At 36.0% G+C, this 16,946-nt stretch overlaps 1 protein-coding gene across 3 annotated transcripts in view; it reads right to left on the bottom strand.

Moving 5' to 3' along the window:
* Positions 1-16,946, bottom strand: part of LOC126968816 (limbic system-associated membrane protein) — a 72,756-nt gene that overhangs the window by 14,276 nt on the left and 41,534 nt on the right. For all 3 annotated transcript variants that reach the window (XM_050813960.1, XM_050813959.1, XM_050813961.1), the window contains exons 5-6: positions 14,783-14,956; positions 1,253-1,381 (exon numbers count right to left, since the gene is read on the bottom strand). In XM_050813960.1, coding sequence (XP_050669917.1) covers positions 1,253-1,381; positions 14,783-14,956 — 303 coding nt within the window. The remainder of the gene's footprint in view (positions 1-1,252; positions 1,382-14,782; positions 14,957-16,946) is intronic.

Below are 16,946 nucleotides of genomic sequence, written 5' to 3'. Positions count from 1 at the left end.
AGCCTAATAAGCGGGGCCGTGTTGGGCGCGTGATCGGCACGGTGCTCCGAATCAGGCAGTGGTCCGACGATCCCAGAGGAGGGTCAACGGAATCTAGGTAGCCGTCCGGATGTGAGGTCAACAGAAGGTCCAACAGTGAAGGTGTATGATCTTGCATATCTGGGATTCGCGTTGGCGCAATAACCAGTTGCGTCAGACCATATGCTAAGGCAAAGTCGTGAACTGATCTCCCTGCATGATCGGTGGTACGTGAGCCTAGCCATTCGGCGTGGTGGGCGTTAAAATCGCCAAGAAACACGATCTCTGCAGTGGGGATCTGTTCCAACACGGAATCTGTAGCCATTTGGATGTGTTCGAGGAGCCGGTCAGTCTCTGCGTTACCGCTATGGGACCTATACAGGCATGCGTAGATTCGCGGATGGTCATCGCAGTCTACACGCAGCCAGATGATGGATAGGTCCTGTCCTTCAAGAATACTCAGGCGTCGAGAACAGACATCCTCCCTGACGTAAACGCACACGCCAGCCCGTGGTATAAAGGAGTGTTCCAAATTATACTCCGGGTAGGAAAGGTAAGATGAATCAGCCAGAGAGGATATCTGTGTCTCGGTTAAAAAGAGCAGGGCCGGCTTCGCTGTCTCCAGGTGAAAGTGGACGGCATTTAAATTTGAGCGAAGCCCCCTGATGTTGCAAAAGTCCACAGCGAGTGTGGAGGAGGGTGGTTTGAGCCTCCTGCTCAGTTTGCCCCGAGTCAGCGCAGATTTGCCCCCTCCAGAATACGCGGGGCAGCCTGGGCAATCACGGATTCTCCAGGTCTTCATAGCCTGGTACCGTCCTGGAGTAGTCTCGTTTTAGTCTGTGCTGCCATTTGTATTTGGGAGGGGGGGTGTAGGCCTCCGGATACCCCACTCACCGGACGAAACACAGTGGCATAGCCGCTATTTCACGTCGGTTTCGAGTGGGGGAGTGGCGTGCCGGCCCAATTCGGTTGTGTCCGTGAGGACCCAACATGGCACTACCACTCTTGTGCAAAGGAGCCTCCCACTGTTTTATATGCTAGGCAAGAAAAGTCAGAAATAGATAAGAGATTGTGATTGTATTGTGATATATTTTTGAAACATTTTGCATAAGACAATATACATATTACAGAAATCGGTGTTGTAGCAGAACTGCTCGATGGTGCACTGTATCTGCTGTATCTGTACTGTATCAAATTCTATTACTGTTAAATAAATAAATATAAAATATCTTACAATTAACATTGAGCGTGATTCGTTTGCTGACTGCTGGCGGCACGTCGTTGGACGCGATGCATAAGAACGCCCCCATCTGTCGTCGATCCACCCGCCACAGTGGCATGGAACTGCCCACATAGCTCTCGACTGTAACAATCAATTATGTATTATCGGACATAAACAATGTTATAAACATGCCTTCTATATAGATTAACTATGCAAATACAGACTCATTCGGCGTTAAATGAAAAGGAAATAAATTAATGAAGGAACGTTAGAATTCGAAAAATTTTTTAATGAAAAGAGCGCAGAAAAAAGAATGCTGGGAGAGTTTCTTGCGCCGCTTCTTCTCTCTCAGAGCGCCATTTGTTTCCGAAGCGGTAGTAGTATAAGAAATGACATCAAAAAGAATTCTAAAGGAATCAATTTTGAGAAAATAAATGCCTTTTAATAACCATAAACCATCTATCTATCTAAATTTCGTATCGAATGGTAGTAGTTTCATGTCGATACGTTCAGTGGTTTAGGCGTGAAAGATCCTCAAACAAAGACCATTTTCAATATATATGTATACATAGATATTATATATATATATAGATTATTATTAATATTAATATATATAGATATATTAGAAATATATAGATTATTCTGAGTTATTAGTCAGTCGCGCTAACCTCCCTTGACCCAACCGCCACTTCCTAGTTATATTGCCTATTTATCCTGAAAATCTGCTAGTTCTAGATTATTCCTTAAATTTTATTTTCCTTTAATTTGCGCCTGCTTCTAGCTAATATGAAATGTGCACGTATATTGGCGTTTTTTTAGTATTTTACCCCTAACTTTATACACCGTAAAGACTTTGTCGTGCTGTTGAAGGAATTTGTTTCAAAGTATTACTGTTATTAATATAATGAATCAAACTGAGGGAAATATATAAAAAAATAAAAAAAATATATGTTGATCTCTTAATTTTGATATCTCATAATATTTGCTTATTTTTTCATTACTAGAATATTATTTATTAAGTTAAAGTTATTAGTAAGCGAATTTGTAATACTTTTTATGATAAATAATGTTTCTGAAACCTAATAATTTTATAAATATATTCGGGTCAAAGACAACATAAATATTTAAACCGCTATCTATTTCAACTGACAATTTACTAACAGCGGGGTTGTATACGATGTCAATCAGTTATAATTAAAATTATTATTTATTAACGTATTTAATATTTGTCTATTTATCGAACGGTTTCAAACATTTTTACTAGATTCGATATATTGTGTTTTTGTGTGTGATATATTCTGTGTACTATGCACTATTAGCTCAACATAAAAGGTGATCGCAGCTCATGGTTAAATCCATAGACTTCGATAATATTAACGTATAGACTACCTGACAGCCCGAAAATGCGCGATCTAGTTGGATTTGTGAAGGTGTGCCTTACTTAGATAGAGACTTAATGTTAATATAAGTATATGTATAATAAGCTAATGAATAAATGATAAAGCCAAGCATGGCTGACTGCTTACGACCTGTCAATCAAAATCAGTTACAGTAATTGGTTAATAATAAAATATATTGGTTTTCTTTTATCTCGCATGCTTTATAAGTGTATACGATAGCATATTGTTAGTTTATTTTTCAAACCACACACTATTGAATTGTCTTTAACCTTTAATTAGGCGCGCCAATAAACTAACATTGTTAGTCGCGCGGGGTCTGCAGTTACCCCAAATTGATAGGTATGAAATAAGAAACATTTAAATTAGTAATCAACTTTAATTGCTTTTATTCTACTTATTTCTTATTAAACTTTTAGCAAAATACAAAAAAAATCTCAACAAGATGTTTAAAACAGTATAGAAATATGTTTTTCGTTAGTACTATAATAATTCAACAATTATCACAAATTTTCTTTGTATGATCGCCACAGATAAATTTGTTGCACTTATTACACTTTGCGGTCGTTTTCCTGTCGCCTTTTCGTTGATAGATGAAGCACCTTCCTCTTTTTATTGAATGCAATCCAGTGTTAGACTTTGAAGGAGTCGCAACTTCAGGTTCTGCCAATCACTTTTTCAAAGCACTAGGCAGGGACGGAACTATTGCTCGCGCTAATCTATGTGCTTTTACTAATTTTGTTGGTAATAATTTTAGATAAATTCGTCTGTTTATGGTAGCCTCATTGTTGTTGAAGTAATAAATAACGAATGCATTGAATAAATGAAAAAAGATAACCATCTCTTCGTCCGCCGAGTAACGTTATATGTGGAACACAACTTGTCATGAGTGTCTACGCCACCCTTTATTTTATTATAAAATAAAATCATCTCCGGCTTCTTCAATTCTACGTCGTCTATAATGTCGTCATGATGCATAGACGACAATAATAGCTTTACATTTTTTTGAGACATGGGAGCACATACAAGAATTTAGCTGTAAAAGTGATATTGCATATGATTTGTCAATGATAATTGGTGGTTGGTGGACAACCCTTGAGACACAGTTGGGAGTACGATCTCGTAAAGAGCAGAAGTTTTAAGAATTTTGCTGTAAAAGTGAAACCAGCCAGTTTTATTCCGCTTGCCTTTTATACATGGTTATTGGTTCCATTGGTTCAAATCTAATTTCCAAAGGGTATTAAATAATTAACACATAGACGATACTGTAACGTCAAAATTGTAATATGAGGTCACCTCAAGAATGGAGGAATTATTTATAAACGATTGATTATATCAAGACGTTTAAGGTGAAATGTCAGAAGGTTGTGACTTATTTCGGGTGTAACATAATATACACTGGCCTTCAAAAGTAAGTATCACACTTTTAAAATTGGGATAACGTTTTAAGTTCACAAGATATACTTTCGAAATAAAAAGGACTCCAAAGAGAATTTAATTATGTACATAAAAACTTTATAGTCGGTAACCTTCTTTTAAGAATTGGCTGAAAAAAAAACTTCAAAAACAAAACCATTCCTTTATCAAAGTGGACATTTCCGAATTACAATTTTACCATTCACATTTTTCTTTCTGTTTTAAATTTTTTTCAAGATCGATGGGTCTTGTTTTAAAAATTTATGCTAAAAAGCACATAACATTTATTTATCATGCCTTTTTCAGTTGAAGAATGTGCTAGGATCATGGCTTTTCTGGAACTAGGCATCAGTATGCGTCGCACTGCAAGAATGGTGGGTGTGACGGTACGAACGGTCCAGAAGGTAAAGCGAAGGTACGAAGAGACTGGACACCATCTGAGGAGACCTTGTAATGGCAGATCCAGTTGTACCAGTGCCCGAGAAGATCGTTATATTATTTCCACTGTGTTAAGAAATCGCCACCAAAATGCAGTTAAAGTCCAGCAACAGCTACTTCAGACCCGGAGGGACTACATTAGTGACAGTACAGTAAGATCAGCGTATCAGCGTGATGGCTTGGCCATCAAGAAGTCCTGATCTCAACCCGATTGAACACGCCTGGGATGAGCTTGGGAGGCTAGTCAGAAATCGCAGACTACCACCTACTACCCTCAGGGCACTAAAGCAGGCCCAGGTAGAAGAATGGGAGAATATTCCCCAACATCGGCTCCGAAACCTAGTGTTCAGTACGCCAAACCGGTTCGAAGCTGTAATCAGAGCTCGAGGAGGCAATACCAGTTATTAAAAATTAAATAATATGTAATACATTTTAGTTGAATTTTTTTACACTAAACTAAAAATGTCTATTTTCATTGTTTTATCTTTTTTAAGTTAAAAATGTTTCTAATGCATTATTTTAGTTTCTAAGAATTAAAGCCTATAAAATTTGCAACAAAACGTTTTTAATCTTAAGGTAAGGTAGAGATAACTTCTATAGTTTAGAAAAAAAAATAATTTGAAAATTGTGATGATACTTACTTTTGCAGGCCAGTGTAATATCCGTATAATATCTGAGGGTAGATTTTCTTAGTGCTTAACATTTTTTTGATATAGTAGAAACTGATTTTAAATGTGTATTTAAAAAAGGTAACTTAATACAATTGCCTTGACAAACTGGAGAGTTTGAGAAAATGTATCATTAAACTTAGTTGACAATGTACGGATAAATCACAAAATACAGACAAGAAAAAATATTCTTCTAAATATTATAATAAAAAATATGCTTACTTAAACTAAGCAATATCGGTTTATATGTATTTATGATATGCTTTAAGAGTAAGATATAACATAGAAGCTCAATGACCGTATTAAGAAATCAAATAACAGAAAAAATATTATAGGGGTTAAAGTATGAAATTGCCGCTTTATTGTAAAAGGTACTTTGAATTGACATACAACCTTCATGGCTTGAGATTTTGAGTAAAACTATTTTCATTAGGTACCTATGTAGGTCTTCTTTTAAAACTGTGCAACATTCTGTTATCAACTTCAGTGGTTTTTTTTATTCAGCTTAGACAAGAAAGATAGATACTTCGAAAATTCGAGTGATTTTATAATATTAGTTCCAACTAGGAACTAACGCGGAAGTAACAGCTCGCAATATCAATGTTGCGTTTGGAGAGGGGATTGCTAATGAACATACCGTGCGATTTTGGCTTAAACGCTTTCCTGGTGGCATCTTTGATTTGAAGAATGAACCACGTGGAAGACCGCCCACACAGGTGAATAAAAATGAATTGGAAGAGATGTTTGAAGCCAATCCGAGCCAAACTACCCAGGAATTAGCGGCATGGTTAAACGTTACCTTACCAACAATATTGACTCATTTGCGTCAAATCAATAAAATAAAAAAGACGAAAAATGGGTGCCTCATGATTTGACTGATATGCAGAAAGGAACGCATGTTGTTACTTGAGCTGCCTTGTTGTATCGATACAGAAATTAAGAAATATTTGATCTAAATGTGAAATGGGATGTTACTATAACCGTCACCATTATTGCTCCATGATAACACGAGACCTAATACAGCACGAGAAACCATTTTATCTCCCAGGAACTGCAATTAGAAACCATTCGTCACCCTCCGTATCCGCCAGACCTTGCTCCAACGGACAACCATTTTTTTTGTGATTTAGACAATTCTCTACGTGTTAAGAAGTTTTCTTCTTAGGAGGCAGTACAAAATGCTTTCACACAGTTTGTCGAATTTAGATCACCAGAGTTCTATCGCAAAGGCATAAATTACCTTCCTATTAGATGGCAGCAATTTATAGATAATAAAGTAATTTGATTAAATAAATATGTTAAATTAAAAAAAAAAGAATTTAAATTTTTTAGTACAAATCGGCAATTTCATACTTTAACCCCTAATGTAAATTATTTAGTACTATCTAATATATTAGAAATACCAAAAATAATTCTGAAGGAATCAATTTTGAGAAAGAAATGCCTTTTATGCCTTTGTATACCTTTTTAGTTTATTTTATAAAACTACTTTTTTCAATTATTGATAATGTTTTGTATAGCTCCGTATATAGTTTTTACTTAATTATAGATTAAAACCTCACCTTACGAGTTTGATGATAATGGGCTATTAGTTTTTCATTTCGATAAAAGTAAATACAAAACTGTTTTCAACAAAATACCAGAATTGATATTTGATAGATTTTCTAGCAACGAATTCTATTATTTAACCGAAACTTTTTAATAATTTCGTGTCGCATCAATTTATTTTTCCATTCCAAGATAAAAGTTCAATTTAAAAGTTAGTTGGTGCGTATGATAGTCTACCAGAACAAAGTAGAATTGATTTACAGGCGAATGAATACAAATCACAGTTGAAATGAAATAACATTTTGTTCGAGGTTTTATTTGGTAAAAGTAATTAAACTTTTAATGTTTTTAATGCTGATCAGCTGCAGTTGAATACGACCCCATATTTTTACCATTTTTTTAAAGAATTATTTAGAGAAAAATTAAAAAAAAATATTTTCATTTTCGATTGAATTTTCTAGAAACTATGATAAACTTGTTATACTTACTACTCGGTTAAGCCGAGTTAGCAAGTCTTTTGTTGATCTATGTATATCCTTTTATTATGCTAATATTATGATGTCAGAAAATGTCCACAATAAATATTGTGTTGTAAAAAATTTAAAAATAACTAAAATACGTTTGTCTGACAAAGGTATAAAATAATCGATATTGTTAAAGATGGGCACATATTGGCAATGGAACGACGGCCTGTCTCCAGAATAGTCTGAGAGGTCTGCTGAGTTTGTTGCGCCCGTCCTTCTCATGTCTGTTCATAATTTTTCCAATGAATGTTCATTTGACTTTCACTGAGTGGTTTAAAATCCTATTTTGAATTATGAATTTGCATGAATAGGTGACTGCTTGTAGAGCAACGTGTTTGTACGCCGCTGTGAATATAATATTAAACTGTTATAGCATTGACCTTGAATACCGAAAATTCACTCCCGCTTAAACCAGTTTTCTCTAATGTTATATAACTAGCAGCTATAAAATAATAAATATTATAGTGTATAATATACTAACCTAACTAACTAAAGATGTCTATTGTACTTTTAATTTTGTCAAATCACATGTTGTAACTTAATACTTATAAATTATAATATAAAATCAATATTCTAATAAGCACTAATGTATTACAAGAGACTTGATCCTGCAGACAAACTGTCCAAACAGATTTGCGGGACTATGTTAGTTTTTAAGATTCTTTCTGTAAATGATTAATAGTATAAATAATTAAATAAATCCTAAACGTTTGGTTAATATTACTCTAAATATCATAATTTTGTTTCCATAAATAACGAAAAGAAAACTACATGGAGTGGTTGACTCAATTTTTTATAGTCATCAAGTATTATTAATTAATAAGTATTTCAAGCTCTAAATACAACTCGTGCGCCTGGTCGCCCACCCTCTCTCTATGTGCAAGGTCACAGACATGTAATAAAGCCTTAAATGAGTAAATTCTGGATAGGGCAATAAACCGTTATTTACAATAATTGTGAGAGCCGTTAAATAGATTACACGTTTGTGAATCTTCCCATTACTTGAACTTAAGGGCAAACATTCTCAATAGATTAAAATAGCATAGGCGTGGTTAACAGCGTGGTTAATCCCTTTCACAAAGTAATTTGCATAAGTGCCATATAACGTTATTTCCAATTGTGATAATTAATAAATTAAGCATAAATATTTTATTGGAAAGTTGTACTAGAATAAAGTCCAAGACAAGTAATCTTAACTTCATTTGGTAATAAAACGCGTAAAAACGCTGCAAAAAGGTCTGCTTTTGTATTTTTTCAATCGAGAATTTATATCGTGTTTCTGTTCGAGCAATATATTAAAGTATGTTAACCACAGTTTAAGAAATAATGATAAAATAAGAGCATGTTTACGAAAATAAGCCCTAAAATAAAACGAGCGGTGGTTGTATGATAATATTTTCCGCGCGTCCTTCCATTAAGTGAGCCCCATGATCGTTCGTTGATATTGGTGACGAGTTTGTAAGTCTTTTGTTGGGCGATGTATGTGCTTTAACAAAATGATCCCAGAAAATGTACAAAACAATTGTGTTACGAAATTTAAAACAATTGTTACAAAACGATTGTGTAGTAAAAATTGTAATAAAATTAATTACTTATTTCTAAATGATAACAAATTGGAAATGGAACGACCGCCTTCAGCGTAATTTTATTGTACGATATTTCATTGTAACGTTATTTTTATGAAAAATAAAAAAGAATCCCGCGAAGTTTTTCTCAGGTCTGACACATACTTTCTCGAATGGGTGGTCATTGTTGACGTTCAATAAGTGATTTTAAATTTTATTTTGAATAAAAATAGTTGAATCCGAATTTGATGTCAAAGTGATAAAAAAATGTTAAAATACATGCCGTTTATTTTTGGAAATTTGGAATAGTTTAGTGTATTGATTGTGTGTGAATTGGTCAAATATTTAGCTTTATTTCTTCTGGAATGACCTGAACAGGGTCTTTTCATTGAGATAGTTATGGGTTGTAATAGGATAAACTAACACGCGGGTCGTCTGATAATAAGTGATAACCGCCGCCCAAACTCTCTTGAACAATAGAAATCACAAAAGCGTTGCAGCTTTTTAAGAAACGCTTTACTCGGAGCCAAGTGTAATGTATAAGTTTTTTTCTTGATTACCGCGCTGTCGAAGAATTTTACACATCCAATCCAGAAAGGATTGAAGTTTAGTTTTTGACTTAGGGATTCGGCGAAGGATACCAAATCAAAGAGCCTGACTAAAACAAGTCCTGCGATTGAAACGTTAGGAAATGTAAAATAAAGCATTATCTTTCCCAACTTTAAAGGACTGATTCATTCACAGAGTACAAATTTTTATCTCGACTTTTGGCTGTTTTTTAGGATACACAGCCAATCAAGAACTTGTGTCTTAAAGTCCAATAAGATGTACTGAGATTATACTGTGTTTAAAGTACTTTTGCATCGTACATTAAAGTTTCACTAATTTGCTTATTATTATTTATATATTATTAACTTATTTAACATTTACCTTGAAAATAAATTTCATTTTAGAAAATTTGACTTATCATCAGTTCACGTTATATTCACTATTGAATCAATATTATCACAAATGATAAGTTAATTAATTATATAGTATGAAGTTTGAATTTGTAAATATATCCGGAAGGTCCATAAATGGTGTAACTACAATGAAGTATTTTACATGCAGAATAATTATGTCTTCTATTTACCATTTTCAGTTTTAATTCAAATACAACGAAATATAATATTTTCTCATATTATGATTATGCGATAAAATGGAAAACTTACATTCAACACGACAATGTTTGAAAATACTTAAAAGTGAGGGAAGGAGTAAAAATGTTCCTTCAACTTGCAAGCAATTTGCAAACACACCTGAGACTTGGTCCAGATAAGGCTTGGAACACATATTATTAACATAAAAGTATTTTGTACATCTTTAAGCACACCGAAATAGTAAGTAATGACAATGTCAATCCAGTGCCACCTGCTTTATTCTATTATTTTCGTACCTTTGTACTTGAAGCATTAAACTACTAAACTAATCCTAGTAGGCTTCAGAAGATACAAAAATAGCTTTAAGGGTAAATGTATACACTTAATGTATACTATAATATACAGTAAGTGTATTCTACAAATGTATACTATAATAAAGTCCCAGATAAATTAAAATATTTTATTAAAAAATGGCTCTGCCGTAAATCCTTCAATTCTACAGCTGTATATCTAAGTGATCGGACAGTCTGGGATTAGATTATTATTACTTTTTTATAAAAAATAGCAATGACAGTAAAACATTGTATATTTCATTAAAAAGAGCGCAAAAAAAGAATGCTGGGAGAGTTTCTAGCGCCGGTTCTTCATACAAAAAAGCATTATTTCGTGTGTGATCTTACCGAAAGACTTACGAGTTCGACAGTTAGTTTAACACAAACATTTTTAAGTGATTTAAATGTTCTTACATATATTTACTACACTATCAAGGCATAAAGGCGTAAAAGGCATAAAAAGCATTTATATTCTCAAAATTTTGAATCACACAAGTTATATATAAACTTACGAGGTCAGAGGTATTACGGAGAGATCTTCCAAAACTTGACTTAAAAATTTAATATAATGATGCTGAAGACTTGTTATTTATAATATAAAGGACAATTTCAAATAAAATAAAAGCTAACGATACATATTATAATTTTACGCTTTAGATGTTCAGTACAAATACACTCAAATAATGCTTATCATAAGCGTAATAAAAGAGCTGTTCAGAAATTGTTCACGTGAATGAAATTTTATGATAATCGTTCGTGTCACGAATACCGTTGGATTAATCTTGAGTGTTGACTGTAGGGTGTAACGATTGAGGGGCGCGGTCGCTGATGTCAAAAGCGAAAAGTTTGAATCGTTAATTGAATGTTTTGTTCTTCTGTCTGTACCCTTTAACCCAGGAAAGCTTAGGGTAAATAATTCTTCTCACAGTGAAACATTATACAGAATACATCTATATGAAATAGTATATGTTGTTCGTGTGTTAATGTAAAAAAAATATCGACTGCCAACAATTATATGAAAGAAGAGAGAAGTAAAAAGTACTGAGAGGGAGCGAGGCGGGGCAACTGTCTGTTATTTTGGACACAATGCGCTGCCCAGGAATATGATTGAACACTCCTTTTTTTTTATGGAATAGGAGGACAAACGAGCGGGTCACCTGGTGTTAAGTGATCACCGCCGCCCACATTCTCTTGCAACACCAGAGGAATCACAAGAGCGTTGCCGGCCTTTAAGAAAGGTGTACGCGCTTTTTTTGAAGGTACCCATGTCGTATCGTCCCGGAAACACCGCACAAGGAAGCTCATTCCACAGCTTTGTAGTACGAGGGAGAAAGCTTCTTGAAAACCGCACTGTGGAGGACCGCCACACATCCAGATGGTGGGGATGATATCCTAACTTGTGGCGTGTCGTGCGAAGGTGAAATTCGGCGGCGGGAATCAGGTTAAACAGCTCTTCGGAACACTCCCCGTGATAAATGCGGTAGAAGACACACAATGAAGCGACGTCTCTACGCAACGCCAAGTGATCCAGCCGTTCACAGTGCACTGAGTCCCCGACAATTCGAGCTGCTCTACGTTGCACGCGGTCAAATGGATCGAGCTGATACTGGGGTGCACCAGACCAGAGATGACAGCAATACTCCATGTGTAGCCGGACCTGCGCTTCGTAGAGCGCTAGAATATGGGCCGGCTTGAAGTATTGCCGTGCTCTATTCTACGCCCAGCTTCTTCGAAGCCAATTTGGCTTTGCCCTCCAGATGGCCACGGAATTGGCAATCGCTCGAGATTTCGAGACCCAGTATTCCGATACTAGGCGCGGCTTTAAGAGAAGTGTTCTCGAAGAGCGGTTATACGACAAATGGTTTTTTTTTGTGGTAAATGCGCAAACTTGAGTCTTCTGGGGGTTAAATTGGACAAGGTTCAATTTACCCCATTCCGCAACCTTCTCGAGAGAGGACTCAATAGAAGACACAAGTTTCTTCCGGCACTGGTCGACGATTTCCCGAGAGAGACCTGCATGGCCCGTGTATACGGCATCACCAGTGCTGTCATCAATGCATGTTGGAGGTGTCTAACATATCATTGATATGCAGAAGAAACAGCGTAGGAGATAGCACACAGCCTTGGGGCACTCCAGCATTCACGGGTTTCGGGTTCGAGAAATATCCGTCGACAACGACCTGTATGCTACGCCCAGTGACGAAGCTGGAGGTCCTGTGTTAGGATATTAAATGATCTCGGCTTTCTCTTTTGCCGTATGGGCCAGGGTGTCATTCCTCATGTGCAACGGCGGCATGGACGGCTGGTTGAAGTTACCAAGAGCAGCTTTCGACAACGACCAGAACTTGCGTGTTCCGGTCGGGTAACTAGAAAGCTGCTCGCCGATTTTGACGACGTGCTTAGACTTCGCACGAGCAATTTGCCGCTTAAAAAATCTGGAGGCACGGTTATATTTCCTCTTAAGAACTTTGCAGTTTGGATCCTTTGTGCCCAGCGCCGCAACCCAAGTTCGATGCGCCTGTTTTTTGCAGTCAGATGCTGCTTTAACTGACGCATCGAACCAGGGCTGTGATCTGCCACCGATCGGTACTACAGAGCTTGGTATAAAAAAATCCATGCCCTGCAGTATCACATCGGCTACTGCAACGGCGCAGGCACTAGGATCACCCGAAAGGAAACCAACCTTGGCCCGAGGGTAGGATGCAAAAAATAGGAACGCATCCTATCCCAATCTGCTGACTTGTAGTGCCAAACGCGGCGGGTCGCTGGTGGTCTGCGACGTTGGCGTCGGATAGGCACTACACTCTTGACCAGGCAACGGTCGGACGATCCGAGAGGGGCGTCCACAAAGACCTGGTAATTATCGGGATGTGTAGTCAGCAGAAGATCTAATAAGGACGGCATGTGGCTATCCACATCCGGGAGCCGCGTTGGCGACTCAACCAATTGGGACAGACCATACGCCAATGCAAAATTATGCACAGATCGCCCTGCGTAGTCTGTGGTACGTGATCCAAGCCATTCGGCATTGTGCCCGTTGAAATCACCCAAGACTACGATTTCAGCGGAGGAGATCTGTGCAAGCACGTCGTCAATTGCCGCTTGAACGCATGAGATGATCGGTTTAGGATAGGAAGTAGGCACAGCGGTGATCCCTTAGCATCAGGTTACACTCATTTATCTTCTTATGACAAAACAAGCAGCTTTGTGTAGCAACGGTCAAATAGATCATACGTAGATCATCATTTCAGCTGGAAGACGTCCACAAAGAACTCCCCACAGTTCTCCACGACTATTGGTCCAGTGCTGCTCTCATCCAACCTATTCCGCCAAGTTTGACCAGATCATAGGTCCATCTTGTGGGAGATCTACCAACACTGCGACTTCCAGTACATGGTCGCCACTAAAACTTTACTGCCCCATCTTATCTTCAATAAAATATTAAACACACATAAATTATTCAAAACTAAATATTAATGGCAAAAAAAAATATATCGAGTGTTTGTTAATTATCGGGACAGTTGGCTCAGTGGTTGCGGCGTTGAAATTAAGGCGTTTCCCCCAAGATACACGGCTTCTAAGCCCCAAGTTCCATAAATTATCGAATTAAAATTAAATTTGTATAGCTGAAAATGACAATAAGTCAATTCAAACTAACATTCTATGTGCATTCCAATAAATATAAATTTGAACCACATCGAATTTTGATGTAACATTTACATAATATAACTAACAGAATGACGAATATTGTTGCACTCATATTCCTACATCTGTAAAGTTAAAGAACGTTTCGTTAGTGTTATTATACCTTCGATTATTTGAATACGATGTGGATAAAATTTTATTCCCCATCAAGATTCCCGAAGGATAAACGCTTCAGTAACGCGTGATGTTATGAAACATTAGGTACTTTTTATTTGCTATGAAGTCACAATAATGTTTAATAAAATCTAAATGCACAGGTTGAGATATCTTTGTTTCTTATAAAGCGTGTTACCGAAACATATTTTCAATTATCCAGATTATAATTCGAATTTATCTGGAATTCCTCAACGCTTTCTTCTGATCAAGTAAATAGAATTATTCTTCACATGTTATTAAATAATTCAATAAATCTTTGAAATCTTTGTTTACATAGATCTACAAAGACACCGATACATATCTATAGCTTGGATGATCCTGAAACTGAAGTGGATGTGAGCAGAGCACATAGCTCGACGGACAGATGGCCATTAGGGCAGCAAAGACCTCAAATGGCGACCACGTACTGGAAGATGAGCGTTGATAAGCCCCCCACTGGTCTGCTCAAAATTGGCGGAATTGGTTGGATGAGGACAGTGAAGACCCGATAGTCGAGGAGATCCCCGGGGAGGCCTTTGTCTAGCAGTGAACATCTTCCGGCTGATATGATGATGTCTCTTGAATTTTAATTACCTCTTTGACGTGCATCAACTTAACTTATTCTTAAGATAGTTGGCAACCCCTGCTTGATACAATTAACAAAGTGGTACCTACCTTTCTCAAACTCCCTGGACATGGGTTTTTTCAACAATATAGGTTCGTGGTCCTCTCTTCTCCATGTGATCTTAGGTGCGGGATGACCAGTGGCTCGGCAGGTCAAGGTAGCGTTTTCCAACTCCTGAACCGACACATCCCCTGAAGTATCGTCACTCATGATGTCCGGAGGAACTGAAAACAAGTAACTTCATAAAATATAGCAAACATATTTATGACTTACTAGCTTTATATTACTTGACTTTTTATAGCATAATCTACAATTAACATTTTATAACCAACGACATTTATATTATAAACAAAACATCCTAGCTGTGGATAAAAGTTCATTCAATTGTAATTTAATAATTAAGACTTAATGTAATAACTGTTTATCATTCTTACCTATGTCTCATATTTATATAAGTCGAAATGTCAAAATATTAAGGTGAATCTAATACTTATATAATGAAGAAAATATCAGCTAATTACAATTTTTAATGAATATTAGTGTATTTTCTAATGTACGATTAGAATTAACTTTCTATATTTAATCATTCAATATTGGTATTTGCTATTTGTTCGATGTTCCATTAAATTATGTTTATTTCTATTTTTAATGTTCAGTTTTTTTAGTGAAAGTTAGTGAATGAAAAAAAACCGACATCAAAACACTATTCCAAAACAAGAGATATAATATGCACTAAAAAGCATAAAAAATCTAATTAATTAATCTGATTCTTTTACGATTATTGCCATTTTTGGAATCGGTGTCCTCCCGCCGGCGCCCCGCTCTCGCCTCTCGCCTCCTCACTTCGCGCGTGCGATTCAAGCACATCTCACCTATAACTATGTATGTAGTTACAAACCTACCATGTCTGGCACCGACTTTAAATAAAAAAAGAATGATCAAAATCGGTTCACCCAGTCGAAAGTTCTGAGGTAACAAACATAAAAAAAATATCAACGAATTGAGAACCTTTCCTTCTCCTCCTTTTTTAAAGTTGGTAAAAAAATAACATCAATCCTTTAATAAATAACATGTCTAAAATAGTTTTGATACATTATGAGCAAGAAAAAACGTAAGCAATGCCAAAGACGAAAAACAAGATGAAAAGAAATCTTTATCCAAATCAAATGACAAGCAAAAATAAAACGTTGAATGCAAATGGCATCTCTACACAAAGACGTTTAAAACAACAAAAAGATTCCGTGTTATCTCGGGTGGCATGATATAAATCACGCTGCTTTCGGTACAGAAATCACTTTTTGCTATATTAGACTTGGGCGGGAAAAGTTTTAGAGTTGGAATTGTCAGCTTCTTTGAGATTCCTTTGAACGACATATTCATGTTAAAGTCTTCGCTTAAGATGTTATTACATCGTTGTATACTTTTGTCAAACGATGAATCATCCTTTTTCAAATGTTACTTTGTGAGAATAAGACAGATTATTTCACTTATTAAGGTAGTTGGCATTTTTAAGCACAGTGAAAATAAACCAATGTGAATTTTGTAGTTGTTGTTACGATTTTATTTTATTTATGATTTCTAGTAGATATTATAAATTAAGCTAAATTAACGTTTATTGTATATTTAAAAACATTGAAAAACAGAGAGATAATTGCAGTTATATAATAATCACGGACGAGTAAAATAAGAAGGACTACGTGTCATTGCATAACAGTGAGGCACCAAAACAAGTCGGTAAACCTGAAAATACATAGCCCCACGCATACACTTACTCTAATACAAGCCGATCGGCCGCCATTATGAGATTTGCCATCGTCTGTGACAGATCAGTTTGCGTCGCAATAAAATATTTTAAAAATGCCGTCGTGCGTTGTGAAAAAGTGTAAAAACAATACTATAAATGTATTTGTGGATATATAATTATTTAAGGGAGAAAAAATTTTGTATCCGGTATACCCCGTAACCGCACACACGCACACTAGCATAAAGGTGCTTCACTTGCTAATATCACGGGCGCGGAGTCCTTCTTTTTTTATTAGTCGGTGATAATAATATATAAAACATATAAAGAAAAAGTTTTCAATCACAAATTACAGAAACATACTTTCTTCTTAAAGTCTATTATGATTTTACAATTATAACCTATAAAAAAGTGAATAAACATATCAAAATAAAAACGTTTTGAACTGTATCAACTTGGTCTCAAATATGCAC

Source organism: Leptidea sinapis, chromosome 16 (genome assembly GCF_905404315.1).
Source record: "Leptidea sinapis chromosome 16, ilLepSina1.1, whole genome shotgun sequence".
Taxonomy (NCBI): Eukaryota; Metazoa; Arthropoda; class Insecta; order Lepidoptera; family Pieridae; genus Leptidea; species Leptidea sinapis.
Note: the sequence above shows the minus strand (reverse complement) of the source record. Positions and strands in the feature narration are given on the sequence as shown.